This window comes from Gopherus evgoodei, chromosome 7 (genome assembly GCF_007399415.2).
Source record: "Gopherus evgoodei ecotype Sinaloan lineage chromosome 7, rGopEvg1_v1.p, whole genome shotgun sequence".
Taxonomy (NCBI): Eukaryota; Metazoa; Chordata; order Testudines; family Testudinidae; genus Gopherus; species Gopherus evgoodei.
In genome coordinates, this window is record NC_044328.1 from 102,011,295 (window position 1) to 102,038,797 (window position 27,503).

The window sequence follows — 27,503 nt, forward strand, 5'->3', positions numbered from 1 at the left end:
ATAGTAAATCTACCTGGCTGTTCTGTTGTCTCTCATGGCTATCAATGGCTTTCACCTCCAGGGTTTTTACTTTCTGTAGCAAACATTACTCAGACTGGCCTGGTTTGTCAAACCTAGTGACTGAGCTCCCTTCTTGTGCTGTGCATTGGTGTTACAAACAAGTGAATGTGGTTTTCCCCTGGTTGGCTCTAAATCATATTAAAGCATCTAAAAGTCACATGGTAAAGTTAAAACTACAACGAACTAAATCCTGAAATCCCTACACAGTGCAGATTCCCATTCAAAATGAACAGGAAATCGGATTTAATGAGGATGGAAGGAGTCTGCCATAAACATTACAACCCAGTGAAACAATCGCTCATGGCTGAGCCCTTTCATAGAAGTGTAGGACTGGAAGGGTCCTTGAGAGGCCATCTAGTCCGTTCCCCTATGCTCATGGCAGGACTAAGTATTATCTAGACCATCCCTGACAGGTGTCTGTCTAACTTACTCTTAAAAATCTCCAATGATGGAGATTCCACAACCTCCCTAGGCAATTTATTCCACTCTGACCATTAGGAAATTTTTCCTAATGTCCAACTAAACCTCCCTTGCTTCAATTTAAGCCCATTGCTTCTTGTCCTATCCTCAGAGGTTAAGGAGAACATTACAGCTTACAGCCCGTGACTCCAGCATGAAGGGCTGAAGGTGGAAAAACCTTGCACTATTCTAACTTGGAAGGTCAACAAAAGGAAGCTGTGTACATTCATAAAAAACTTAAAACTCATCAATAAATCTTTTGTTGTATTCCTAGAAATTACACACTCAGTAACATTTTCTAAAATACTTAAGTGACTTAAGAACCTAAGGCGCAGATCCCAAAGGTACTTATGTGAGAATTTCAGTGGGAGTTAGGCACCTACATACCTTAAATATCTGGCCCTAAGAGCTTCAGTCACTTTTGAAAATGGGACTGGCATGGATCTACAGGTCCAGTGCTCCCACACAGTGGCTGAGGTAAGCCCCTTGGCTTCACCACATCCTGGTTCTGAACCTTGGAGCCTTCAGCACCTCTGCTGACTCCATGAGCTCCCCTCAGTGAGTCCACTCGACCTGGACCCCTGGGGAAGACTCGCATGTGCAAAGGGAGCAATGCACCCCTGACCTCTTCAGACTGGAGTGACCCCCGGGGGAAGGGTTTATTAGATTCTGGAACACAGCGCAGAAAGTTCTTAGTTAGCCTTGAGAATAGAAAGTTACAGCAAAGTCCATCGGGGTCAGCCCTGAGCTTTCTGTCTCACCCGCCCTTGAGACTCAGTGCAGAAACATGTGTCCTGCTTCCAGCAGCCCACACTACCCATGCCTAAGGGCACCTCCCCCATCCTGGGTTCTGATTCCCAGGCTGAACAGGTCACCTGGCCGTCCATCTCAGCTCTTTCTTCTCCCATTGGCCAAAACTAGCTAGCTTCCTGGAGAGGGCACCAGCTGTCCTCGGTCATTAGTTACTAAGCACAAAATGTCCGAGCCATTGTCCTCTGGGTTTGTCATAGGACCTCGGACAGCCAGTCATCAGTCACACCTGGATCACTACAAAGAATAAACCACCTTTTCCCACCACCCAGTTAACTGTGCATTGGGGAAACTGAGGCACACATCATATTCATACAAAACATTATGAAAATTCCCACTTTGGCGCTTTTGGGCCTCTTACCCACTAGCAATATGATGAAACAACTGAGAGCTGGAGGAGCATTATGGGTGAAATGACAAGGGCTATATCCAATAGGCACTGAGAACTTCCCGCAGGAGACTGAGTGTTAGTCTCTCCCAATAAAGTCAATGGGAATGGAGTGTGCTGTGCAGTACTCAGAGAGCACTGAGCAGACCACAAACAGGCATGCCCCAGGCCTACTCAGCTGCAGAATTCCTAGAGTCATCACGGCCACCAAAAGGCTCAATGTAACAATGCACATAAGCATGTGCTTAACATCGTTCAGTGGGACTTAAGCATGTGTTTAAAGTTAAGCACATGCTTAAGTGCTCTTCTGAATCGGGGCCAAAATGAAGTAGGGTTTTTCTAGATTCTTTAGCAAACTGCAACAATCTGAGCTGATAAAAATAACTAAAAAGTCTTTCAAAATTTGGTGGAGAGAAAAAAAGGATATAGTGAAACATCTGAATTCTTCATAAGGAGGTCACACAATTAAGTCTATTGTCAGGGCTCGCCTTACAATCCTATTTTATAAGGGCTGGAAAGTGGCACCATTCCTCTTATTTTTCTGATGAGAGAACAAATAAGAACTCTGTTTGAACATGGAGAACAATTATATTGTAACTATGGAATAAGAGCCAGAGCAGTTCCTTAATGATCCAACCTGGAAAAACAAGAACACATATATTCTAATATGAATAAGGAGGTCCTGTATATACCTAGAATGGATGAGTTAACTAGTAATGCCATTCTCAAATAAAATGACAGTGCTTTTTCATTAAAAAGAAATTTTATTGTAATTCTCAGAGGTGTGTGCAAAAATACGTTTTTTTTTCTGGCATGATTACAAAAAGAACGCAGGTTAAAAGAAGTTTGCAGTCACATGAATGTGTCGTTGTTGTCAGAGACTTTACATGAAGCAAATATACAAATGGTTACCATTTCTCTCTATAGTATGTACAGGAGAATATTATATTCTTGCCATGATATCTAGCACTTGGTAGAGAATGGCTACTTATTGTAAGCATCAACATTCATTATTTTATTTAAGTTAAATCTGGAAGCATTTTAAAATAATCTTGATGTATAAAATTTTCAGATTCATAAGAATAATTAAGTAGTTTTCTACGCAGTCTTTAAGGCACATATTTCTAATCAGATTTCATTTTGGTCCAATACAGCAAATTATTTGTTTCTGACATTGACTATCCAGGGATACGAGAGATGGGTTTCTTGTAAATGTCCTTGTCATGTCTATAGACCTCAACGTGTATCGTACTCACTGTATGTATTGGAACGTTATGTTCTGGCAGTAATTGTTTAATAGGTGCACTATCGCTTGTGTTGAAGTTGGGCTGATAGTCATTTCCTCTGCCACATGCAGAAGCTGCAATGTCCCTAGTCCATTCTTGGTGGAATCTGCAAATAAGAAGGTGAAAGTTAGCTGGGTTTCACTTGCTTTAGCAGAGTCAGATCTTTCAATTCCATTTTATTTGCACATCAAGCATTTACCAAACAATTTGTGCTGTGCTACATGGACTGCTTGCTCTAGCATTAAAACAGTGGGCAGTGATGGGGCAAATAATTGTGTCTCAGTTGAAGCTGGGAGAGCTGCATAATTGTGAAGGAGGCACAGCTTGAAGACAAGTGGTACCTGCTGGTGTAACACGGTGGGGGGGGGGCATCTCTTTTTGAATTTTGTTGCAGTTTTGTTAACTGCCTTACTGACAAATCATGCTAGTTGCCTACACTATGGGATTGAGTCTCAGGTACCCCCAAGTCCCTTTATACTGTTTTGGGAACATGAAGTAGCCTTAAAATGGGCATAAACTACAGTTACACTCACTCATTGGCCCTTTCCGCTCACACAGCAGCGCAAAGGGACCTCAGGGTAAATGAGCATAAGGGCTGGCTTACACGAGGAAGTTGTATCAGTCTCCCTATTTCAGTTGGGAGGTGGGGTGCTTTTTTACTGATCTAGTTAGACTGGTCCCAACCCCAGCATGGGTGCAGTTATACTGGTGCAAAGGTGCCGTACACTGGTATAGTTTAGTCTCCTTCCCATATGGGAATAAGCTATTCTGGTATCAGCACTGTTCTACAGGTGTAACTGTATCTACACGGAGGGGGCAGGGTTGTACAACTTTCACATGCAGACAAACTGTAAGGCCCTCTCTCTGCTTGCACACTAATATGTGCACCGGAGTCTCCTAGTGGCTGTTCAGTAGCAGCCACAAAATGGAATCTGCATGAGTTAATGCTGTCCGTATCAGCTCCAGCTAGGACACCTGCTTGGATACCCGCTCATGGGCTCAGGAGGAGACTGCCCTGGAGCACAACAGCTTTCCTTGCTCCACTAACCTCTAACTCTCACCTCGTCTCTAATACATCATCAACCCCCTTCCAGATCCAGATAATGCAGAAGGGCTTTTATGAAGCTTGTGGCTAGGAATGGTGCCAAGGAGATAGCATTCCCCCTCTCTATGCAGCAGTGGGAGTTGAACCGCCATAGGTAGGGCCATACCAAATCTGATCCCAAAAATACATTGCGGATCCTGAAATCTGATCTCCCCCATGAAATCTGTCTATTGTAGGGGAGACCAGATTTCACAGAGTTGGGCAGCTGGAGAGAGTTGACTGCAGTCCAAGAACCCAGTTCTGAAGGCGGCGCTGCCGCCAGCAGCAGCACAGAAGTGAGGGCAGCATGGTATGGCATTGCCACCCTTACTTCTGTGCGGCTGCTGGCAGTGGCACTTCCTTCAGAGCAGGGCGCCTGACAAGCAGCTGCCCTCCGGCAACCCAGCTCTGAAGGCAGCAGCAGAGAAATAAGGGTGGTAATACTATGATCCCCTCACACAATAGCCTTGTGACTCACCCCGCTCCCAAGACACTGTTTTGGATTAAGACCCTCCACGATTACAATACTGTGAAATTTCGGATTTAAATATCTGAAACCATGAAATTTCTAAATTTTTAAAATCCTATGACTGTGAAATTGACCAAAATGGACCGTGAATTTGGTAGGGCCCTAGCAATAGTGTTCTCTCAGCACATGAGCAGACCAAACCCTCTTGCCCCACCTCTGCATGGATTCCCTTGTGCCAGAGGACTAACTACCCCTTGTAAATTCCATCTCCCCCACACATTTGAAAGGCAGGAGTTATTTTTCACCTTATTTATTTTTCCAAACCATGCATATGGAAATGACAAAAAGGTTCTGCTTATTGACATGAAAGATTCCATCTTGATTTTCAAGCATCAGTGACTTTCCTTTACCTCATGTAAACCAGGGCAAGCACTTCTCAGCTCTCTGAGCTAAGAGGTGAAAACATTATCTAAAAGTTGAAGCACATCACAGTTGAAGCTGTTGTTCTGAAAGCACCGCCACCCTTCCGCTGAGTTAAGTGTGTGTATCAAGAGAGGAAATAAGCATTTCACTGGCAGGAAGTATGACTGGGGTGTGGAGATTACTTATCCGTGCAAGAACGAAGTGCTACAAAAATACAAGATTCAAATGCTGATACTGCATGCTGATGCAGAGCATAACATTGTAAAGACTTTCTAATCAAGTGCTAGAAATGCCCACGAAAAAAGCAGTTACTGGCAGCATCACAACTGGGCACCATATGTTGCCAAGGACAAATGCTTTTTTTAGTGCCAGCAACTCCACTCAATGCCCTTGAGGTGATAGGAAGTAGTTATAAGGGAAAACAATTGCATCAAAACAGCAAGTATAGAGGAGGAGAAGGAGAAAGGCCAGAGGGAGAAGAAAGAAACTAAAAGAGTCTGAGATGGGAGAAGAGGAGAGGAACTCTGTAAAATGTACCTTGGTCTGCAAGTTGTTGCATGGAGTGCAGAATGCTTGCATTTGCAAGACCTGTCAAGGGACCATGTTAACACTGCAGCAAAGAGCTTTCAAAACAAGTTATTTTTGCCCTTTGTGCATTTAATGTAGAGCTTACTTTTGCAGCTGATCCTATTGTGAAGCCATTCTATAAAGCTTTGTGTGGGGATTTAGCAGCTGCAGCCTGCCTCCCATGGAGGTCGTTGGGAGCTGCACCACTAAAGCTCTGCGATTTTAAAAAATTTCCCTGAAGACTGTAGTTGGATCATCACTATGCACCACCTGGTTATTCTATAGGTACACCACGTGAGCCCATTTCACTCACTAGCAAACTCCCAATGACTTCAGCCAGACTAGGAATTGGCCTTCAATGATTATGTAGTCATTGTCCACTAGGAGATGCTTTGGGTGGAAAAGCAGAGTGCAACCACATACCGGAGCATTAGCCGCTGCCTCTCTAGGGGCGTCCTACTAATGTTAAAAATGTACAAATGCACGTCCTGAAGGAAAACACTCGTAGTGCATTGGACTAAATCCTGCAGTCCTTGCAAAAGTCAGTGGGATCAGTGAAGTCAGTGGGCATTTTGCCTGAGTAAGGACTGAGCAGAAGTGGCAGGACTGGGCCCAGTGTTAACAAGAGTTACAGGCATGTGCATCGGGTGCATTCTGGAAATTTATACTGATCTATGAAACACGAGTGTCATTTTGTACTTTTGTTCACTGATGCTCCCTCCATTGTGTAAAAGCAGCATAACATGGGTGACCCCCTTTTGTACTTTAACAGTCCTTCATTCCAGTCTCCAGCTGGAATCTTCCAAAGCCTTTTAGGGTGTATCTACACTGCAATTAGACACCAGTGTGGCCTGTGCCAACTGATTCTGGCTTGTGGGGCTCACACTAGGGGGTTGTTCAATTGCGGTGTAGATGTTCTGGCTTGGCCTGAGCTCTGGGACCCTCCCACCTCGCAGGGTCCTAGAGCTCAAGCATGAATGTCTACACCACAATTAAACAGCCCCTCTGCATGAACCCCACAAGCGCATGCCAGCTGGCATGGTCCAGCCACAGGTTTTTTAATTGGAACATAGATATACTCTTAGTGAGTGACTTGGGCTCATAACACCTGCTCATCTTAGCGTTTACTTGAAAATAACACCAAACACAGTAACACTGGATACTGATGTTCTCACATAGCCATGTTTGACTTTAAATTTGGAAAGGACAGATGCAGAGGGTTCATTTGCCTAGGTTTTACGTTGTTGTTGCTGTTGTTTGCATTCTCTTCTCAAATCTATTTCTAGTATCATATAAAATAAACAGGCAGCACATGCTACAGCTCCTGAACAACATTAGAAAAAAACAAGATTATATAGTCCATGGGGCTGGTGTAATGGGCGGAGGGGAGGAGGGGTATGGAGATATAGACACAGCCTATACCAGTAGAAAAGAATAATATACAGAACCGTGCCTCAACGGCTGTTAGATGAATTGAATGAATTCTCCTTTGTGAGAGTTGAGAATTGTTCCTAGCTGCAGGGGATGAGAAAGCTAATAGGACCTCCTTGCAATGAGAGAACTCCAGCACACTGGGACATCATAAGTACATTTTGTATTTCCTATCTGTTGTTGGCAATGGAGTGATTTCTAATGGGGGTGAGTGGAACTTTTCTCTTGTTCTATGTCAGGTGATTTTGCATTGATAATAATGGAGCCATTATGAAAACAATAATGGAACCTTTTCTGAAATACAAATACACACACGCAGCATTAGTTGCAACAGTATATTAAGGCAAGGAAGAAAATTAATATAATTTAGCAAATATATATCTAGCACTTTTCACGTGGCAAGTGCTTTACCATTGTTACAAGGTAGGGAATGTGATCTTCTCCCTTTCACAGCTGGGAAACTGAGGCAGGAAGGGTGAGTGAGTTGCCCATGATCACAGAGGACGTCATTGTCAAAGCCATAACTAGAACTCTGAAAACCCTGATTCCTAGGTCCATGTTCAAACCCTGACTAGCCCATGCCTCTCTCTGAAGGCATAGCCATATTGGGGAACGGAAAGGGAGAGGGGACAAGAATAGTATATATTTTGAGGCATTCCCGGATTTGAGCTAAAAATCACACACCCCTTTGCCCAGTTGTCCCAAGACCGTGATTGGATTGGATACGATTGATTTGAAGTGCCCCATTTGGGGCCATACTGTGGGATTTGGCCACTGACCCACATTGGGTGTGGAGTGGTGCAGAACTATATAACCCCAATGGGGGAGCATTGGCTGGGATGCTGCAGCCTTCATCCCCCAATGTTTCTGGCCAAGTCTATAGGATGGTAATGGAGAAAAGAGAGGACATAGGTCTGCCTCCTCCTTTTTGTGATCATTTGGGGAAAGAAAGCCATCCCTGCACTCCCCAGATTGCTATTGTCTGTAGATCTTGCACCCACTTCGCTTCCTCGCCCTGCCCACCTGTGCAAGGGCCAAAGACAATCTGTTCTTTGCCTCAACGCTAAAACTCTGATGGCTGAATCCTGCTATGGCTGATTCAGTGTGGGGGTGTACTGGCTTCAAGGGGTGTACTGATCACATGCAGCAGTTGCAGAAGGAAGGCCATAGATTTTTAAAGTGCAGGCCAGTTAAGTTACACTCCAAGCTCTAAGAGGTCATTTTAGTTGTGCAAGTATCCTTGACTTTTTAAAAGAAATGTTCGGCCCAGTATCATGGATACTTCTCCCCAAGGATACTTGCACAACTAAAATGACCTCTTAGAGCCTGGAGTGTAACTTAATTGGCCTGCACTTTAAAAATCTATGGCCTTCCTTCTGCAGCTGCTGCATGTGATCAGTACACAGTGTTTCACAGTGTTACCTTGTAACAATGGTAAAACACTTGCCATGTCAAAAGTGCTAGTGTCACAGTTTCAGAGTAACTGCACCAGTGTTCCCCCTTCATGGTCACCCACTTAAAGGTTTCCAGCTCTCAGATGTCATCTCTCCTGAGAGAAGACCTGCATCTCATTTCTTTCCAACCAGAGTTTTTAAGGCTGCACAGCTCCCTGATCTGCACTGTGATACCTCCAGCAAGTAAGCACCTGTGCTTTGCTTTCTCTCCAAGGGCTATGGCAGTGTATTGCCAGCAGTTACAAGTTACCACACAGCTTCTCCTAAGCAAACACATTTATTGCTAAGGAGAAGCATTACAGAGAAAGTATATAACAGAGGTCGGCAACCTTTCAGAAGTGGTGTGCTGAGTCTTCATTTATTCACTCTAATTTAAGGTTTCACATGCCAGTAATACATGTTAACGTTTTTAGAAGGCCTCTTTCTGTAAGTCTATAATATATAGCTAAACTATTGTTGTATGTAAAGTAAATAACGTTTTTAAAATGCTTAAGAAGCTTCATTTAAAATTAAATTAAAATGCAGAGCATCCTGGACTGATGCCAGGACCCAGGCAATGTGAGTGCAACTGAAAATCAGCTCGCGTGCCGCCTTTGGCATGCGTGCCATAGGTTGCCTACCCCTGGTATATAAAGGCAATAAAAGAACCTACACACATATTAGAAAACTTACCAGAGGTCATCCCCAACTCCAACATGGGGTTCTGGTAGGGGTCAGTCCTTCAAACCCCACAAGTGGGTTTTCCCCATTCTTACACGCTCATATCAGTCTTTAAAATCAGGAACCAGATTGAAGGCCCTGAGTCAGTTTAAGCAAGGGCTTAAAAAACCTTTCTTTGTCTGTTGGTTTTTGAAGAGTCCAGTTTGAACCAGAATATGTGAGCCTTCCCAGGAAGTGGTGTGATGGGTTGTCACCCCTGGGGTACCACTGAGCCCCCTGACCCACCAGTCTGGGCTCCCTCTCACACTGTACTGCTGTGACAAGCTGCAGAGCCCTCAGGCCTGCACTTTCACCAGCATACACACAGGTAAGGACACACCCAACTGCAGTTACATGCAGGCTCTCTGACCAGCCGCTGCATAGGAAGGCTACAGCTAAGGCAACTCCCAGCTCCTCAGGCACCCCCACACCCCAGAGTATAAACCCAAAATTATACCATCTTGCGCTGCCCAGGGACCTATACAGTGTAAGCTCATAAAATTTGCTCCCTCCCTCAATGTGGAGAGGAATATGCAACAGCCTTTGCCCTGAGTTATGATTTTCACACACTTCACTCCAACTCACTGGTTTAGATAAAGCAAAAACAATTAACTACAAAAGATAGACTGTGAGTGATTATAAGTGATAGCAAACAGGTCAAAGCAGATTACCTAGCAAATAAACAAAAAACACAAACTAAGCTTAATATACTAAATAGATTGGATATGAATAGCAGACCCATCCTAAGAGATGATACAAGCAGGCTGCAGATTCTTAAGGGGCAAACTGCACTTGCTTTACAGCTTGGACTCCCCAGGTGTTTCATTTACAGGCTAGGAATCCCTTTAGCCTGGGTCCAGCACTTCCCCCAGTTCAGTCTTCCTCAGGTGTTTCCAGGAACCTTCTTGTGAGGGGAGTGAAGAACCCCAGGTGATGTCACTCCCTGGCTTATATAGCCTTTGCATATGGAGGGAACTCTTTGTTCACACAGCTTGGCTCCCAGACCAGTCTGTGGAAAAATACTGACATTCCAGGATGGAGTCTAGAGACATGTGGTCTCATCAAATGTCCTTGTAGAATCATAGCAGCCATTACTTGGAGGCTGTCTGGAGCATTCATAGGAAGGCTCCCTAGGTGGGAAATAAGCTTCTCCTAAGGCCTATTGTTTTTCCTAATGGCCCATTACCCTGACTAGGCCCTTTCCCAACCACTATCTAAACTGAATGCATCTTGTCTAGTGGGTGCTACCTAGGTGTAACTATATTTGAAATACAGATACATAGGTCAATATGCATAACTTCAGATACAAAAATGATACATGCATACAAATAGGGTAATCATATTCAGCAAATCCTAACTTTTCCAATGACATCTCACGTGACTTATCTTGCATAAAATACATCATAATTATGTCAATCATATCATAATAATACCACTGTGAAGAATATGTGGTGCAGTATCACAGGCAGTACCTCACTCAAGAAGTTACAACCCGAGTGATTTGCCTTAACCATCTCCTACTGTTTTTACTTCCCAGAGGAGCTGTGGTAGCTCTCTCCCTGGGAAGTGCATACAATCCCTGGCCTACAATGATACATAAACTATTCTTATATTTAATACAATATGGTCTCCCATAGATATTGCAGGAAGTTCCCCTGTCACTTCACATATTTACATAACTCTCCTAGGCCAGGCCTACACTATAAACTTACATCGATATAATTATGTAGCTCAGGGTTATGAAAAATCCATCCAGTGCAGACACCACTATGTCGACAGGAGGGCTTCTCCTGTTGACATAGCTTCTGCCTCTCGCAGAGGTGGATTAATTACGCCGATGGGATAAGCTCTTTCATTGGCATATTTATATTCACTAAAGCACCACAGCAGTGCAGCTGCACCTCTGCAGCGTGTAGACTTGCCCTGAGTTACAGGCAGTGGTATCAAACTAGTCATGTGCTACGTGTAGCCATTTCACTGCACACTCGCTGTAATACAATATTAAGCACATAAGGTGACACCATCACTTTTGTTTTGTTTTATTAGCATTGCATCCAATTGTGCATCTCTTCACACAGCCATGTGTAATGGCCTCCCTGTCACTTAAGTACTGCCTTGCAACTAGGCAAGAGAAGATAGCTGTGGGCAGACATGTAATTTGCATTTACATGATCAAGTGGTCCCAGCATTGTGCAAATGGCATCTAGTGGCTGCATCATCCTCTCAAAGTGACTACAGATCTGCAGGATCAAACCCTTTGAATTGACATTTATGCCTTAATAGAAGTGAAATTTGGCCAAGTTCTGAGTGCTGTTGGAAGCATAACTTGGAATGTCCTGACTTTCATAGATTCCAAGGCCAGGAGGGACCATTGTGATAATCTAGTCTGACCTCTTGTAGAACACAGGCCATAGAGCTTCCTCAAAATAATTCCTAGAGATCTTTTAGAAAGACATCCAATCTTGATTTTAAAATTGTCCGTAAAGGAGAATCTACCATGACACTTGGTAAAGTGTTCCAATGGTTAACTACTCTCACTGTTAAAAATTTACACCTTATTTCCAATCTGAATTTGTCTAGCTCCAACTTCCAGCCATTAGATCATGTACTTTTCTCTGCTAGATTGAAGAGCCCATTATTAAATATTTGTTCTCCATGTAGCTACTTACAGACTGTAATCAAGTCACCCCTTTCTTTGTAATCAAGTCACCCCTTTCTTTGTTAAGCTAAATGGATTGAGCTCCTTCAGTTTATCCTCACAAGGCATGTTCTCTAGTCCTTTATTCAATCTCATGATTCTTCTATGGACCCTCTCCACCAATTTATTAACATCCTTCTTGTATTGTGGGGACCAGAACTGGACACAGGATTCCAGCAGCGGTCACACTAGTGCCAAATAAAGGCATAGATTCATAGATCCACTCCTACTCAAAAGTCTCCTGTTTAAATATCCCAGGATCGCATCAGCTCTTTTGGTCACAGCGTCACACTAGGAACTCATGTTCAGCTGATTATCCACCATGACCCCAAAATCCTTTTCAGACTCACTGCTTCCCAGGATACAGTCTCCCATCTTATAGGTATGGTCTAGATTCTTTGTTCCCAGAGGTATATGTTTACATTTAGCCATATATTACATCCACTTTGCTTATAGCCAATTTACCATGCAATCCACACCTCTCTGACTCAGTGACCTGTCCTGTTTATTATTTATCACTCCCCCAATTTTTGTGTCATTTGCACACTTTATCCATGATGATTTTATCTTTTCTTCCAGGCCATTGATAAAATTGTTAAATAGCAAAGGCCCAAGAACTGATCCCTGCGGGAATCCACTGGAAATACACTGTTTGATGGTGATGCCCTGTTTACAGTTACATTATGAGACAGTTTGTAATCCATTTAATATGTGCCAAGTTAAATTTATATGGTTCTAGTTTTTTTTTTTAAATCAAAATGCTGTGCAGTACCAAGTCAAACACCTTAGAGAAATCTAATTATATTACACCAACACGATTATCTTTTCCAAGCAAACTTGCAATCTCAGAAAAATAATCAAGTTAGTTTGGCTGGATCTGTTTTCCATATACCTATCTTGATTTGCATTAATTACATTATCCTTCTTCAAGCCTTGATTTGCATTAATTACATTATCCTTCTTTAAGTCCCATATCAGCTGCTTCATTATCTTGCCCAGCCTGATGGATCTATAATTACCCAGGTCATCCCATCTATTCTTTTAAAAAATTGGCCCATTAGCTTTTTTTCAGAACTTCCCCAGTGTTCCAAGACTTATTGAAAATCAGCATTAGCAGTCTAGCAAGCTCATCAGCCAGTTCTTTTAAGACTCTTGATGCAGGTGATCTGAACCTGTCGATTTAAAAAATGTCTTATTTAAGTAGCTTCTGTTTAATGTCCTCCAGAGATACTAATGGAATAGAAAAAGAATGTTATCACAATATGATGACATATCATCCGCTTTTTCCCCAGATACAGAACAGAAATATTTATTGAATACTGTCTTTTCAGCATTATTATTGATAATTCTGCCCTTTCCACCTAATAGTGGATCAATATAATTGTCAGCATTCTTTTCATTCCTAATATATATTTTTAAAACTCCTCTTTATTGTCCTTAACTCTGTTGGCCATAGATTTCTTCTGGTGTCCCTTGGCTTCCCTTATCACATTTCTACAGTTCCTTTCTACTGATTTACATTCATTAGTACCAAATTACCCTTTCTTCTATTTGTTGTATTTTTATGTTTTAATTTTTTTATAGTTGCTTTTACTTCCCCTACAAACCAGTTTGTTTTTTTAACACGTATAGTCTTCTTCCTCAATTGTGGGATTGTGGCTTTCTGGACATCTAGTAAAATATTCTTAAATGATTCCCAATTATCATTCACATTTTTCTGATTAAATTCTTCCCCCAGCTGATTTGGCTCATAATTACTTTCAGCTTTCGTGGGTGTAAAATCGCCAGTGTATTATCTGAATGCAAAACAGCACCCGGACAAGCCTGTTCATGTGGAAAAACACTGGAGATTTTTTTTTTTGCATTTTCAGATAACGGGGGAAAAGAGCTGGACTCCTTCAGACTCGCCCAAATAAGCCACCCTTGAACTCACCATGGAGAGATATTTCAGACCAAATGATCTAAAAGCAGAGCCTGAGAAGAGGGGCCCGATTCTGCACCCACGCAAAGGGCTGCATTCTCAGGTGAGCTGAGGTAGGGAGGGCAGAGGTGGCAGTACGACCCCTTTCTGCTTACCCAATCTTGGGGGCAACTGGAGGCCAGTCCAGCCCCTGGCAGAACTTAGAGCAGCAGTGTTCAGGCCACTCCCCAATACCCAATATACCACCTATGTGGAGGGGGCAGGACAGGGGGGTGACACCAGGGCTGGTGCAAGGAAGTTTCACGCCCTAGGCGAAACTTCCACTTTGCACCCCCCACCCAGCTAACCCGCCTCCCCCCACGGCAGCTAACTCTGCCCCCCACCCGGGGAGCCCCCTGCAGCAGATACTCCCCCACCATGACAGCTAACCCCTCTCTCCCCCATCCCCAGCAACTAACCCCGCTTGGGGAGACTCCTCCCCCCCGCCATGGCAGCTAACCCCGCCTGGGGAGACGCTCCCGCCACGGCAGCTAACCCTGCTTGGGGAGACTTCCCCCTTCTCCTCCCCCCCGCCACGGCAGCTAACCCTGCTTGGGGAGACTTCCCCCCTCTCCTCCCCCCCGTCACGGCAGCTAACCCTGCCTGGGGAGATGCCCCCGCCCCCACCACGGCAGCTAACCCTGCCTGGGGAGACCTCCCCCCATGGAAGCTAACCCTGCCTGGGTAGCCCGCCCCAGCTCACCTTGGCTCCGCCTCCTCCACTGAGCACACCGGCGCTGCTCTAATTCTCCTCCCTGCCCAGGCTTGTGGCGCTGATTGGAGGAGACTTAGAGCGGGGCTGTGTGCTCAGCAGAGGAGGCAGAGTGCAGGTGAGCTGGGGCAGGGAGCTGTTCCCCTGTGCCCCTCCCCCGTTACTGCGGGCACCCCTCCCCGCGTGCCCCCTCACCCAGCTCACCTCCTCGCCTGAGGGGACTTTTAGGCACCCCCAACCACTAGGCGCCCTAGGCAGCTGCCTAGTTTGCCTAAATGCTTGCACCGGCCCTGGGTGACACTAAGCCAGGTAGGCTGATTTTATACCACCAGAGGCTTCCTTTATATTAGAGGAATCCTCCACTGCCCCTTTAGAGCAGCATACGGGGGATTTAGCTCGGGGCAAGGATCTGGCTCTAATTCAGTGGAAACTGGATCAGACCCTTTCAGCCACACCTGTGGCAACACTACACTTATCCTGTAAGCAAGCACATGTAGTAATGAAAACACAGACACAGTGTTAACTCCAACAGCACTTCCTGCCATAGCTGGAATCTCCTCAGGGCAGATTGGCCTTCAGGGATCTCTTGCAGTCTGGTGGTAAATTGCTACTAACTGTACAACATTTTGCCCCATTTGATTTTTCCATCAATAGACCTTCCATCTTGATAGCTTTCTGCTATTGAGTTTTTAGCCTCGTTTTGTGTCTTTTGTTATGCTCTGCTTATTTTTTCCCCTACTATCAAAACTTTATATGAACTTAGCTCCTCACACAGGAAGAAACACCTTCTCTTCTCTCACTGGGGTAAATCTGCAGCACCATGCTTCCTGCTTCTGTAAAGATCTCTCAGCCATGCTGCCCTTTACCTTAGCATTCTGTCCTCTCGCTTTCTAATTTCTTGGCCTAAATATGTGCCTTTCCTCCAACCCTTTACACAAAACACAGGGCAGGAGAAAACCTGGCCCTTTACAGACTCCAGATTTAAGTGGAAGAGAGAGCATAGCTGGGCTTTCTGCGTGGACAAATGTTGGGTGCTCATTTCACTGATTTTGCTTCATCACTTATACACATTTGCTTCAAATTCCTAAGCACATCTTGTTTTTCTGCACATTTGTCATTTCTCTTGGACATCTTTTTATTGGATATTCCTTATCTGCTTTTTGCTTACTACACTGCTAATGTGGACTGACTGACACCCTGTCGTTGGAAAGAACCCAGGACCGAATTTCAAGATCTTTCAGAGACAAGCACTAAAAATAACTTCTGTGGGTGTACATCAATCTGTTGTCCAGCTGCAGAGATTTTGGCATGGTAATATGTACCAGCTGCAGTGGGTGTCTAATAGGAGGACTTTCAAGTGTAGTCACAGACATGAGCTTTTCCATTTCACTTGACACACTCCTGCAGTCATTTCAGATAACTGGCAACAACAGTACTTCTGAAAACCAGCAAGAGACCTGTAAAAAAGAATCCACCTCAAACTCCAAACACTCCAAATTTCCTGGTTTGAGTTTTTGGGTTGTTGTCAATGTTTCTACACAAATGCAGCATTTCCTCCAAAAATGTTCATGTTAGAAAAAAAAAATATTTATTTGCACTCCTTGGGATGCATTGCTGAACTGCGTGGACTGGATTTTGTCACATGACACTCCTTCAGGTGGGCTGATTAGCTGAGCGTAACCCCAAAGGCTGAGCAGAAGCTATCTGGGCTTGTCTGCTCAAGCCTGAAGAAGCAGGGGTGGCTCTAGGCATTTTGCCGCCCCAAGCACGGCAGGCACGCTGCGTTCGGCAGCATGCCTGTGGGAGGTCCACCAAAGCTGCGGGACCAGCGGACCTCCCGCAGGCAAGCCACCGAACACAGCCTGCCTGCCGCCCCTGCGGCGACGGACAGAGCACCCCCCATGACTTGCCGCCCCAAGCATGTGCTTGGCATGCTGGGGCCTGGAGTCACCCCTGTGAAGAAGAGAGACAGCAGATATGTTTCTTAAAGGTGATAGAAGGCAGCTGGTCTGCTGTGATTTTCAAAGACTCCCTGAAGAGGGGAGAAAGCAGGCCACCAGTCAAAGCCACAGCTTTTTCCTTGTCAAGGAAGGAGCTATCCCAGGGGATAAAATGAGGGCACATGTGCTGAGACTGAGGAAAATGGAGGCTTCCTGTAGTTTGGTAATTTCATATCATAATATGGATGTTAATACAAACTGAATTCTCACCTAGTGCAGGTTCTCCTACTGCTAACTGTATCTGTTTTTCCAGTGGATGGCACACTCCTGGTTTGGTGGTGGCAGGACTCTGAGTTTACTGGATATTTTCATATGCACAGGGAGGATGGTTTATTGTGTACCCTAGCTACTGTAGCGAGTTTCCTATCGTAGTGCCAGGTTATGCATGTTTATTAGTTGATTCTTCTTAAAAACCCTAGAATGGCTGGAATCATTGAAAAGAGGTGAAGGAGAGTGTTGTTTCAGTTTAGCAATCACAAATGAGCCAAGGAAACTTCTCCCTGTTCCTACAAGCTGTGAATTCAAGGCCAAAATAATTTGCCTTGTCCCATCGCTAGTCTGTATTCAGCTGCACAACATCTGTTATCGACTGCTCCTTTATAGGTGGCCATACAGCTATGCTTGGGTGGAGGGAAGTGGTTTCATTTTTCCTTTTGGTTCCCATTACTTTAATATGATCTCTCACTGACGCTCACTTTAATCTCTCAGATACCTTTGGCACCCTGCAGTGGAGACTGCCAGCTTTTTATTAAACTTCCCTTTGCTAATATTCAGGTTTGTGCCTGTCCACGTGTGGTGTGTAGCTTGCTTGGCTCACCTGCAGAGTCATACTTTTCTAGCCTCTGTTAAACAGCCAGCAGGGATCCTGGCTGTGGATGAAGGGGGAATGTTGATGTAAGGGTGTTATCTCCCCAGGGCTGCTGTTCTGGAGAAAGGTAGAGTGTGAATTTAAAGTGGAATATCTATTCCAGAATAACACCACGAGTGGAGACTACTCTGGAATAGCTATTTTCGTCAATTTCCCTGTGCAGACAACCCCTAACTACCTCTGCTACTGCCCTTGCACCACAGGTGCACACACACTTTTGCTGTTTATATGGGCATCACTCCTCTCCTTGGACTGGGCTCCTCCTGGACTGATAACTTGTACTCCTATCTGTAGGTGCAGCTGAGGTTCACTCACATTGCTTTGAGCTGTGTGCATGGCCCAGGGCCACACTCCTTCTCCCATGTCTTCATCCAAGGTAAAATATCCCAACTCAGTGGTTTGAGCATTGGCCTGCTAAACCCAAGGTTGTGAGTTCAATCCTTGAGGGGAACTGGGGTAAAAATCTTTCTGGGGATTGGTCCTGCTTTGAGCAGGGGATTGGACTAGATGACCTGCTGAGGTCCCTTCCAACCCTAACATTCTATGAAATCTATACACCATTAACACACACTCTCTCCTTCCTCTATCCCCTACCATCAAATCCCGAGAAAATAAAGTGTTCAGTCCCTTCTTATGTGGCACATCCTCCCTGCAAGCGGCAGTAAATTATTCAGGCACTAGTCAGTCATCGGAATAGTACAAGAGACTGGTCATGTTGCCAACATATGGAGCTTAGAGGCACGTGGCTTTATTAAAATAAGTATTAGTAACCACCGCACTGTTGCTTTCTTCCAAATAGCAGCTGGATGGCACAGATGGCAATTGCTAAAATGCACCTCACATTGACTCACATGCTGATCTCACGTAGTTCTATGCATCTCTCCCATCACTTCCGTGTGACTTGTTCACGTGTATCCAAGGTCAGAATGTGGCTTCTTCCATTAAAGGCAACAGCAGCCAACCCACACTACCCAGTTGTCACACTGATTTCCTATTCTAAGCATAGGTGAAAATTGTGGGATTGCTCTGAGAAAAAGCTTGATGCTGCCTTGCTCAAAATTATTTCATGAACCATAAAAAAGGTCTGTTCTGTCAAACAGCAATGTGAGGGTTTTTTCTTTTTTTTCTTAAACTATTTTTGTTCCCAAATCTAAATATAGAACAAACAATCATTCAAAGAAATTTCAGCAAAGACAGAAAAACCTGTGTACTGCACCATTGTCCAGTAAGAATGCTTTTACAAGTCAGAAATAGGCTAAAGATATACTCAAAAGGTGGGGAAGGTGTCTTAAAGCAGGTGCTTTCTATCTCCCAGATACTTTAGTTGTTTGCAGTGGTCTTGGAGCCATGTTGGTCCCACTGTTTAGAGAGACGAGGCTGAGGTAACATGTTTTATTAGGCCAACGTGAGAGAGACACCAACGTCTGTTGGTCCAATAAAACATGCTACCTCAGCCTTGTCTCTCAAAGGCTATGTCTACACTGGAAGAAAGGACCCATGGCACAGCTGTGGCTGGGCCAATTCAGCTGACTCAGGCTGCAGGGCTGAAACTAGTTGCGTAGATGTTTGGGCTCAATCTCAAGCCCAGGCTCTGGGACACTTGCCTGAGTCCAAACATTTACACAGCAATTTTGCAGCCTGAGCCCCGTGTCAGCTGACCTGGGCCAGCCGGTGGTGTTTAACTGCTATGTAGATATACCCTATTATGCTTTAAGTATCATGCAAAGGAGCATGTGATAGAATTGACTCTCTTTGGGGAAAAAAATTCCTATCATAAAACTTGTATAAATAGATTTATACAAAATCTCCAAGGCTCCAATACTCTTCCCTCAAATAAGCACATGCCTCATCTCTCAGCTTCTCTGGTTAAGTTACAAGAGGGAACCACTTCCCTTTGTTATCTCACATAAGAAACCACACACAAACATTCTGCAGGAGGGGGAAAAATTCATGCAACTTGTGATCCATTGAGGGTCTATGTGTTGTGTGGCTTGGGCATTAACAAGAGCAGGGAAAACCTAAACAATGAGCCATGTTTTCAAAGCATAATTCCTCACTAGAAACAATGGGAAATTCTGATTTACAATCAAAGATCAGATCTTGCCAAGAAGAGGATGTTTTCTCAGGGAATAAAGTCAATTACTCCAATGATCCCAAAAAGGTAATAGTGACTTTGGTTGGATTTGCTTTCACTTTATCTCCGAGCTTAGCAATTTCCTGCACTTAGGGTTGAATACCCACGGCGACCGATGCACTGGTAGGAAATACCTCAAAATGAAAGTTGCCCACGTGTGTATTTGCATTATATACAGAAAGGAAACAATGAGGAAAGCCAGTACCTCATTTGGGGTCTTTAAAGTTCACCCATCCTATAATACATCAGCCAGCTTCCGTTTGCACTTATCTAGCCATCCTTTGATACTGCCTGGCTGTTAACAGTAAGCTGTGGTTAGGATGATGAATAAGATGTGACTCTGTCTAATCCATTATACAACAAATAAACCTTCAAAGTGACACATAAAGCTGGCATATCATTTGTCATATTCAAGGTTCATTTGCTACATAATGCATTACACAATTCCCACATCTCATCCAATGCACACAGATCCATTTACAAGCATTAAACTGTAAAAATCTATAGCTTTAATAACATTTCATGGAATGGAGAATATAAATGTACCACTGTAAATACTTATGGAAAAGTTTGTTTGGTTTGCATTGTTAAAAGGTCATGTTCATCCCTGCAGTAGCCCCAGGACAGAGTCTTAGGCAATATTCGTAACTGCCCAAACTCAGTCAAAAGCTTTCCAGTTCCATTTAGAAGAAACAGCCTTTCTGAACATGAGTGGTCATTTGCAACAGCCAGGCTTTTAGTTCAAACCTGGAGATCTGGAAACAATTGAAATCTAGTTGATTTTTTGTTATATCTGAATAACTAGTCCTCACATGCTGGATGCACATTGTCTCTGCATCAGTGAAATACAGTGGAAATTTGATTATCTGAATCCTGATTAACCAGCACTCTGTCATCCAAAGGTAGGATACATCTGCCAGTATTTGCTTTCAGCACATTAAGTTTACTATGTGGAAAGGTTGCAGAGTTCATAAGCCCACCCAGCCCTTTGTTTTCTTCTGCAAAGTTAATAAACTCTCCACTTTCTTAATGAACTAACATGCTTATTTTCAGACCCTATAAAAGCTGTTTATTTGAACCTTTGCATGTCTAGTTGACTTGTATATTCCCTGTTACATTCAGTTAAGGAAGGAGGTGCAGGATTTTGTAAATAGAATGAAAAATTTTTCTCCATAGAATGGCTTAGATAAGAATTTCTAAGGTGCTGGTAGTGCTATTGGAGCAATAACCTTTATATTTAGGAACTGCTGGATTATACATTTTATTTTAAAACATTCTAAAAGCAGATTGTGTTTCTACCCTGTGTTTACACTCCATCACATGTAGCTGTTCAAAATTACAAATTAGTTCTTAATCCTTTTGAAGAGCTGGTTTAAGAGTACAGTCACCATTATAATTAGCTTTAGGAGTCTTTCTAAATCCCACCAAATCTAAAAATTGATTAAACAGCCTCAGACTTTTGTTTAAATGCACCACTTAAAAATAACATCTAGCTGTGGAATGGAAGGTGTTTTATAAGCTGTATAAAATTGCTTTCAACAGGTAACCATTACAAATCATAGATACTGCTGTAAGCAAAGTCTGTAAAATGAGCAGTGAATTAACAGTAAACAGGAACTGTAATATACTGTATATTGCATATTAGTGCTAAGCGATAGTAAAAGGATAGTTCAGTGAAATGAGACAGAGAATGATGTGGGTGGCACTAGCGAAACTGAGATTAGAATCTGACATATGGTATCATTTTCCTTCACGTGGCTCTGCTCTTTAGTTTATACCGGTAAAATCGGTGTAACATATCTGGACAAATTCAGAGGGGAGTTTAAGGTGGTGTAATTTGCACCACCTCTCAGCCCCCTCAGCCTGTGTGGTCCACCTTGAGACAGTCTGAATACATTGGGTAAAATCCTTGCCTCACTGAAGTTAATGGCAAAACTTCCTTTGGCTTCAATGTAGCCAGGATTTCACTCACAATTATTGATGGTGTTTGTACTGCAGTACCACCCAGAGGATCAGGGCCCAACTGTGCTAAGCACATGTACAACAAAAAGATATTCCTCGCCCCAAAGAGTTTACACCATTATTTAGGGACAGGTTGTGACGTTGCTGATGCACACTGAGTGGTATTCTATTGACTATAGACTCTATTGACTATAGATTCTATTGACTCTATTGACTTGTGGTACTAATGCAGTCTGGCCCTCAGATTGACACCCACTAAACAAGTAGCTTTGACTCCTCCGCTGCCCTGCCAGAAACCATTTAATGTTGCCCAGAGACGCACTATCTTCCGCACACATCAGCCGGGAATACTGAGTCTGGGAGGGGAGCATGCCACGTACAGCGGTTGACTGCGTCTCCTCTGGCCCAAAGCCCAGGAAGCCATAAGGTACACAGTTTGCCCTGGTTTAACTAAAGATATGTTTTTAAACCAATGTCGTTGAACTAGTGCCATGCCCTGTATGAACAGGCTTATACCAGTTTCCAACTGGTCATATCGACTGAGCTCGTGCCTGGAAAGGTACTGATGCAGGCTCAAGCCAGGTTTAAACCAATAAGTGCATCCACACAGGCCTCAGCACCAGTTTCACTAAATGGGCTTAAATACACACTTTTAATTAATCCGGTGCAACGTTGTGTGTAGACCAGGCCTAACTCAAAGGCATTGAGGATGGGACAGAGAATGGCTATAAGGGCTCAAGGTCATGCTGGTTTTCATACTGTCTCAAAATCTTGTCCTTGTGACATTATTAATTCCCACAGAAAACAACCAATAATATGAAACCTTTAGGTCTTGACCCTGCAAGGTGTCAAGCACCCTCAGCTCCCCCTGATTATAATTCAAGCAGAGGGCATGCAGCACCCTCCCAGCATTCACAGCACCTCCGAGGCGTGCCCAGCGTCTTGCAGGATGTAGCACGAAATGCAAACACCATGAACTCAGACCAGCTTGTCGTGTTTGGCTGGAGATTGGTGTTACCTGTAACCAGACAATACACTTACAACTTTTTTTTTCTTCTGAGACAACTTTTCACTAATCCTCTTTCTTCTTAGATCTACTCAGGTAAACACATTCAGAAACACAGCGTATTGCATTTTAATCATCTCACCTGCAGAAGCCTTCATTGTCATATGCCAGGTTAGTCCCATCGTCAAATACTGGTTTATTTCTGAAGTGTTTATTATTGTTGTTATTTCTGCCTTTAAAACCAAAATAAGCCGCTTGCATGTTTTCCAGTTCTTCACTTCTGAGCTGGTACCACAGTTGCATATCCCTGTAAACACAGCTTGGTTAAAATTTAATCAGGGCAGACATTTGTACAGAAGTTTAGTGCCTATGATTTAGGAACACATGAGCTTAAAATCATCTCTCCTGAGGAAAGCGCTAAAGCACATGCTTAACTTTAAGCATGCACCTATAACCAGATGCAAGTATATGCCTTCCTGAAGAGGGATGCTTTCTTCAACTGTGGCTCAAGATAGGATAAATCTTATGCTTGAAAATTTAACCCAAAGTTTTGTACTTACTGTAAAAAAACATAAAATTCTGGGCAATCCCTTATGGGGCACTTAGAATGGTTCAAAGAAACCTGTAGAAGGGTTATTTTTATTCAAATCTATAGATTTTTAGAATAATTTTCAGAGTCCTATTGATTTAATCCTTATTAAATTCCAGAGGATGTTCCCATGAGGAATGTAGTGCTTCCTAGGCCTGTTCAGTTTGGGTGTGACAGCAACCCATGCTTTCCCTCCTGGGTCCATTAGATATTTCCCTAAAGTTTAACTTCTAGTAAAAGCCACATAGGTTAGAATCCTGTGTCCCTTCACAGACAAACGCTCATTGACATCAAAGGGAATTCATCCTGTCTATGAACAGCAGGATCTGGCCTTTTAAAAGTGTCACTGTTAAAAAATTGCTGGCAACTTATGGAAAAATGAAAACTGCTTTACTCTGAAAAAAATCTGCAGTACTGTCAATTTCATGCATTCAAACAATAAATTAAACCTCAAAAAGCATGATATTTAAACTGATTTCATGAGATTAAAACAAACACATTTGGGGCTTGTTTTATTTACCCTCTGGTGTCTGACCCCTTAGAATATCACTCACGTCACATTTTCAAGCTTTTCTCCACAACTATGAGGGTTAGAAATGGACTTGTCTTGGTTTTAAAGGAAACATGAGATTCTTACAACATCATGTGACTACAGACGCTGGGGCTTTAAGGAAAACACCACATATCACAAGACTTGTGATAGAATTTTGAGAGTTGGCAATTCTGATTTTGTTTTGCTCGACCCTTGTATTTTTCAGGATGTAATCCTGCTGGAACTGACTGAAGAAAATGGGAGTGCTGCCCGTTGACTTCAGTGGGAACAAGAATGTAAGGGAGCTAAATTATCACTAAGGATGCTAGGATTTTCTGGGATCTTTGGCCTTTATTTCCTTTCCCCCAACAACCCCCAACCTCACTGTGCTAACTTGTATTCCCTCTGAGCATCCTAGAGGCCACTCTCTCCAGGATTTGTCATTGCCACTCCAAGCTCAGAGAGAGGGAGGTTTCTATCATTGGTCATTGGACCAGCCTGAATTCAGTTTACACACATTTTTGGTTATATAGGTTAAAAACAGTCAAATGCAGGAGAGTAGCTAGACATATGGCTGGGGGAAAGGGGTGGCTACAGAGGGGGTAGGTATGCAATGGATGGAGAGGTGGTGGCAACAAACAGAGGATCCAAGAAAAGGGAATCTTCTTATATTGTGATGATGTAGCTAGAGTTGATCGAAAATTTTCCAGTGAAACATTTTTCCATCAGAAAATGCCTATTTGTTGAAAATGAAACATTCCATGGGAACATGTCGATTATGAAAATGTGTTTGGAAAAAAATTGAAAACAAATGTTTTGATAATATCAAACGTCTCACAATAAAAAGTTTTGATGTTTCATTTAAAGGACTTTTGGCTTAGAAGTTTATTTTATTTCAACATTACAGTATAAAATGATGATATAATAAAAAATGTAAAAAAAAAATCAAAATCAAAACAAAATAACTTGACTGACCCCAATTATTTCCTCTCCAAAATTTTGTTTAGTGGGAAATTTCAAAAAATTCTTTGCTTTTGTTCTGATTTCAAACAAAACCAAATTGCAACACTGTCGAACTTCCCGCAGAATGGAAATTCCGCTTCCAGCACAGCTCTAGATGCAACTGTACATGGAGGAGCCTGGAGCTAGAGCTGGCCCCATCACCTTGCCCTTCGCTGGCCTCATCTGCCCCATATTGCTCCTTCTGGGTTTGAATCCAGCAATGTGAGCAGCAGGAACAGCGGCCGAGACAGTGCAGAGCAGGTATCACAATGGGACTTGGTGGATAGGAAGCTGGGCTCTGGGCAGGTGTGAAGGAGTCGGGAGGCATCAGGCCTGAGTCCCACTGAAGATGAATGCAGGTGTGAGAGTGGAATGTACGAGAGAGAGGAAAATGGGACAGCATCATGTCAGCAGCGGCACAGATGCCAACATGCTCACTATCCTGGGGAGCATTAGTGCATGTAAATCTTTGCTTTTGGCAGAAGGTGAGATATGTAATGAGCTAGAGCTGTATCCTCCCAAGAACAACAGGAAATCAGATAGCGCATTAGGCTCTACTTGATCATTCAAGCACTTTTCACACCTTGGGAGATAGGAGAAGTGGATTCAAATCTTTGCCTGATTCAGAGGAGGGATTTGAGTGGTGAGTCCCTTAAGCTCAGGTGAGTGCTTTAATCATCAGCCTATAGAGTCAGTCACTCTGTTTGTGTAAATAGTATACTTAAATATTTTTCAGACCAAAGTGGAATAGCTTTAGTAGAGAAGACTGAGACTAGAACAGCCTATAGCCTAGGGGTTAAGATGTTCAGCTAGGGAAAAAAGAGTTCAAATCCTTGCTCCAGAGTGAGGATTCAAAACTGGATCTCCCCTCCCAGGCGAGACCCCCAACCACTTGGCTGAAGGCTATAAAGACACAGATACAGACACAGTTTGCCAGCCTGAAACAGACTTTTCTGATTTGTGCACAAATTCCAAAGAGTTTCAGAACCAAGCCAAGTATTTTTTCGGTTTCTTGGCCAAGCTGGAAAAGTCAATTGTTTGCCCAGCTTGAGTCAGGAAGCAGAGTCCTCTCTCTCACCAGCACTCCTGTGCATCACACCTGGGTCCCCGTTTTAGGTCAACTTTACAGATGACGGGCATTTTGGTGGCTGACCCACTCTGAGGTTAATTCTCCCAGCAGACTGTATGAAGAAGTAAAGTTAGAGCAAAGGGACACCGATAGACAGAGAAAAGGAGAGGGAATAATACAATCCATCCCATCAGAATCCAAGGAGAGGGAGTATGGCCCAGTGGCTAGGACTTGGGTTCCACTTGTTCCTCCACCACAACCTCCTGCATGACCCTGGGCAAGTCTCTGTGGCTCAGATCCCCATCTATAAAATAAGGATACTACTACTACTACTTTCCAGGGGTGGTGTAGGATGAATATGTTTAAAAAGAGGAAGCAGTTCTCAAATATTATGAGTATGGGGGCCGTGTGAGTAAGATATGTGGCTCTTCCTTCTCTGATGGGTATCTTTGTCAGTTTCACAAGGCTTTCGTTGTGGAATGAGACGTACCTTTCAGTTCTCCTCCTTTCATTCTTCTTAACACACTTAATGAGACAACAGGTCAAAAAAGCCATAGACATCAGCAGGATGATGGCACAGCTCACAATGGAGGCAATCACTGCTACTTTAAATCCAAAAGCTTCATATTTCGATAAGGCTGCAGCAAAGCAAATATAGAAACAGGTTTCCAAAATGAACACCTTATTAAATTTAGCTCTCTCATTTCCATTAAACTGTGCTGAAGTCTACCTGCTTCACACTCTTGCTAATAATAATGCAATGAAAACTTTCACATTAGTATGCCCTAAGACACTCAAAGACATTTGGCTTCATTTCAAGCTAAGGATGTCTCAAAGGTGGACTATTAAAAAGTCTCTTATTTATAAGTTACTAATTAATTGTTCACAAGTAACTTTGCCAGTGCAATTAATCAAACACGATGCTGCCAGCATTGCAATAATAAAAAAAGCACAACTTTGTCAGTATCTCAAATGCAAATGATGTACCGGAGGTTTTCTGAAATCAAATTTTAACAAGGACTAGAGCTGCAAAAACAAACACTGGAAAGGAAAGGAAAGATTTAAATGAGCCCTGCTTAGGGGAACAATAGCTCTGTACAATGATATCTTAGGACTGAGAGTGGGACAGATTATGGAAGCGGCAGTAAACATGCAGGGCTGGATGTTGGGGATGTTGTAGGGGTGAGAGAGAAATTATCCAAAGGAATGAAGAAGCAGAGGTAGGGTATAACAACCTATGCCAGTCCAGTCTGAGCACTGATATTGTCTTGTTAAAGCTACTCCTACTTCTTACACTACTACCCTGACTGCACGGTTTAGAATTGTTTCTGTTGAATTCCATAGATAGCGTTATGCTTTTACAGTCTTTAAAACTGAATGTTCTAATGTACGTACTATAATGGAAGCCTCCTAAATCAGATGTAAGTATGGCTCAGTTGAAGCAGGAATTCCAGGTGCATCGCAAAGTTATTCATCTACCTATAATGTTAATGTGAGACAAGATCCCAAGCTTCAAATTTGAGGTCTATTCTGAATTTCAAACACATGGAAGTTCACAGGCATTGCGATCCCGAGTTCTGCTTTGGGCCCTTTTCTAGTTAAATTACTGTTGTGCGTGTAATAAATAAGGAACAGCGCAGAGTGAAAGGCAGCTAATATTGTTGCCATTCAAGCCCTATTTTTCAATATGATAGCTGCTCCATTCTACTACCCACAGGCAACAGGGTAATTGTACTTTACAAATAACTCTATGTTCTTTGCCACATGATTCCTCCTGAAAACAATGGAATTAAATAATGCAATATACAGGTACATTCTCATTGATCATACCTATACATTTT

The 27,503-nt window shown here is 43.2% G+C and overlaps 1 protein-coding gene across 4 annotated transcripts in view; it reads right to left on the bottom strand.

Moving 5' to 3' along the window:
• Window positions 1-2,467: 2,467 nt before the first annotated feature.
• Window positions 2,468-27,503, bottom strand: part of SUSD3 (sushi domain containing 3) — a 53,104-nt gene continuing 28,068 nt past the window's right edge. For all 4 annotated transcript variants that reach the window (XM_030570923.1, XM_030570924.1, XM_030570925.1 and 1 more), the window contains 3 exons: window positions 26,153-26,300; window positions 22,613-22,777; window positions 2,468-3,109 (listed from right to left, as the gene is read on the bottom strand). In XM_030570923.1, coding sequence (XP_030426783.1) covers window positions 2,896-3,109; window positions 22,613-22,777; window positions 26,153-26,300 — 527 coding nt within the window. In that variant the 3' untranslated portion in view covers window positions 2,468-2,895. The remainder of the gene's footprint in view (window positions 3,110-22,612; window positions 22,778-26,152; window positions 26,301-27,503) is intronic.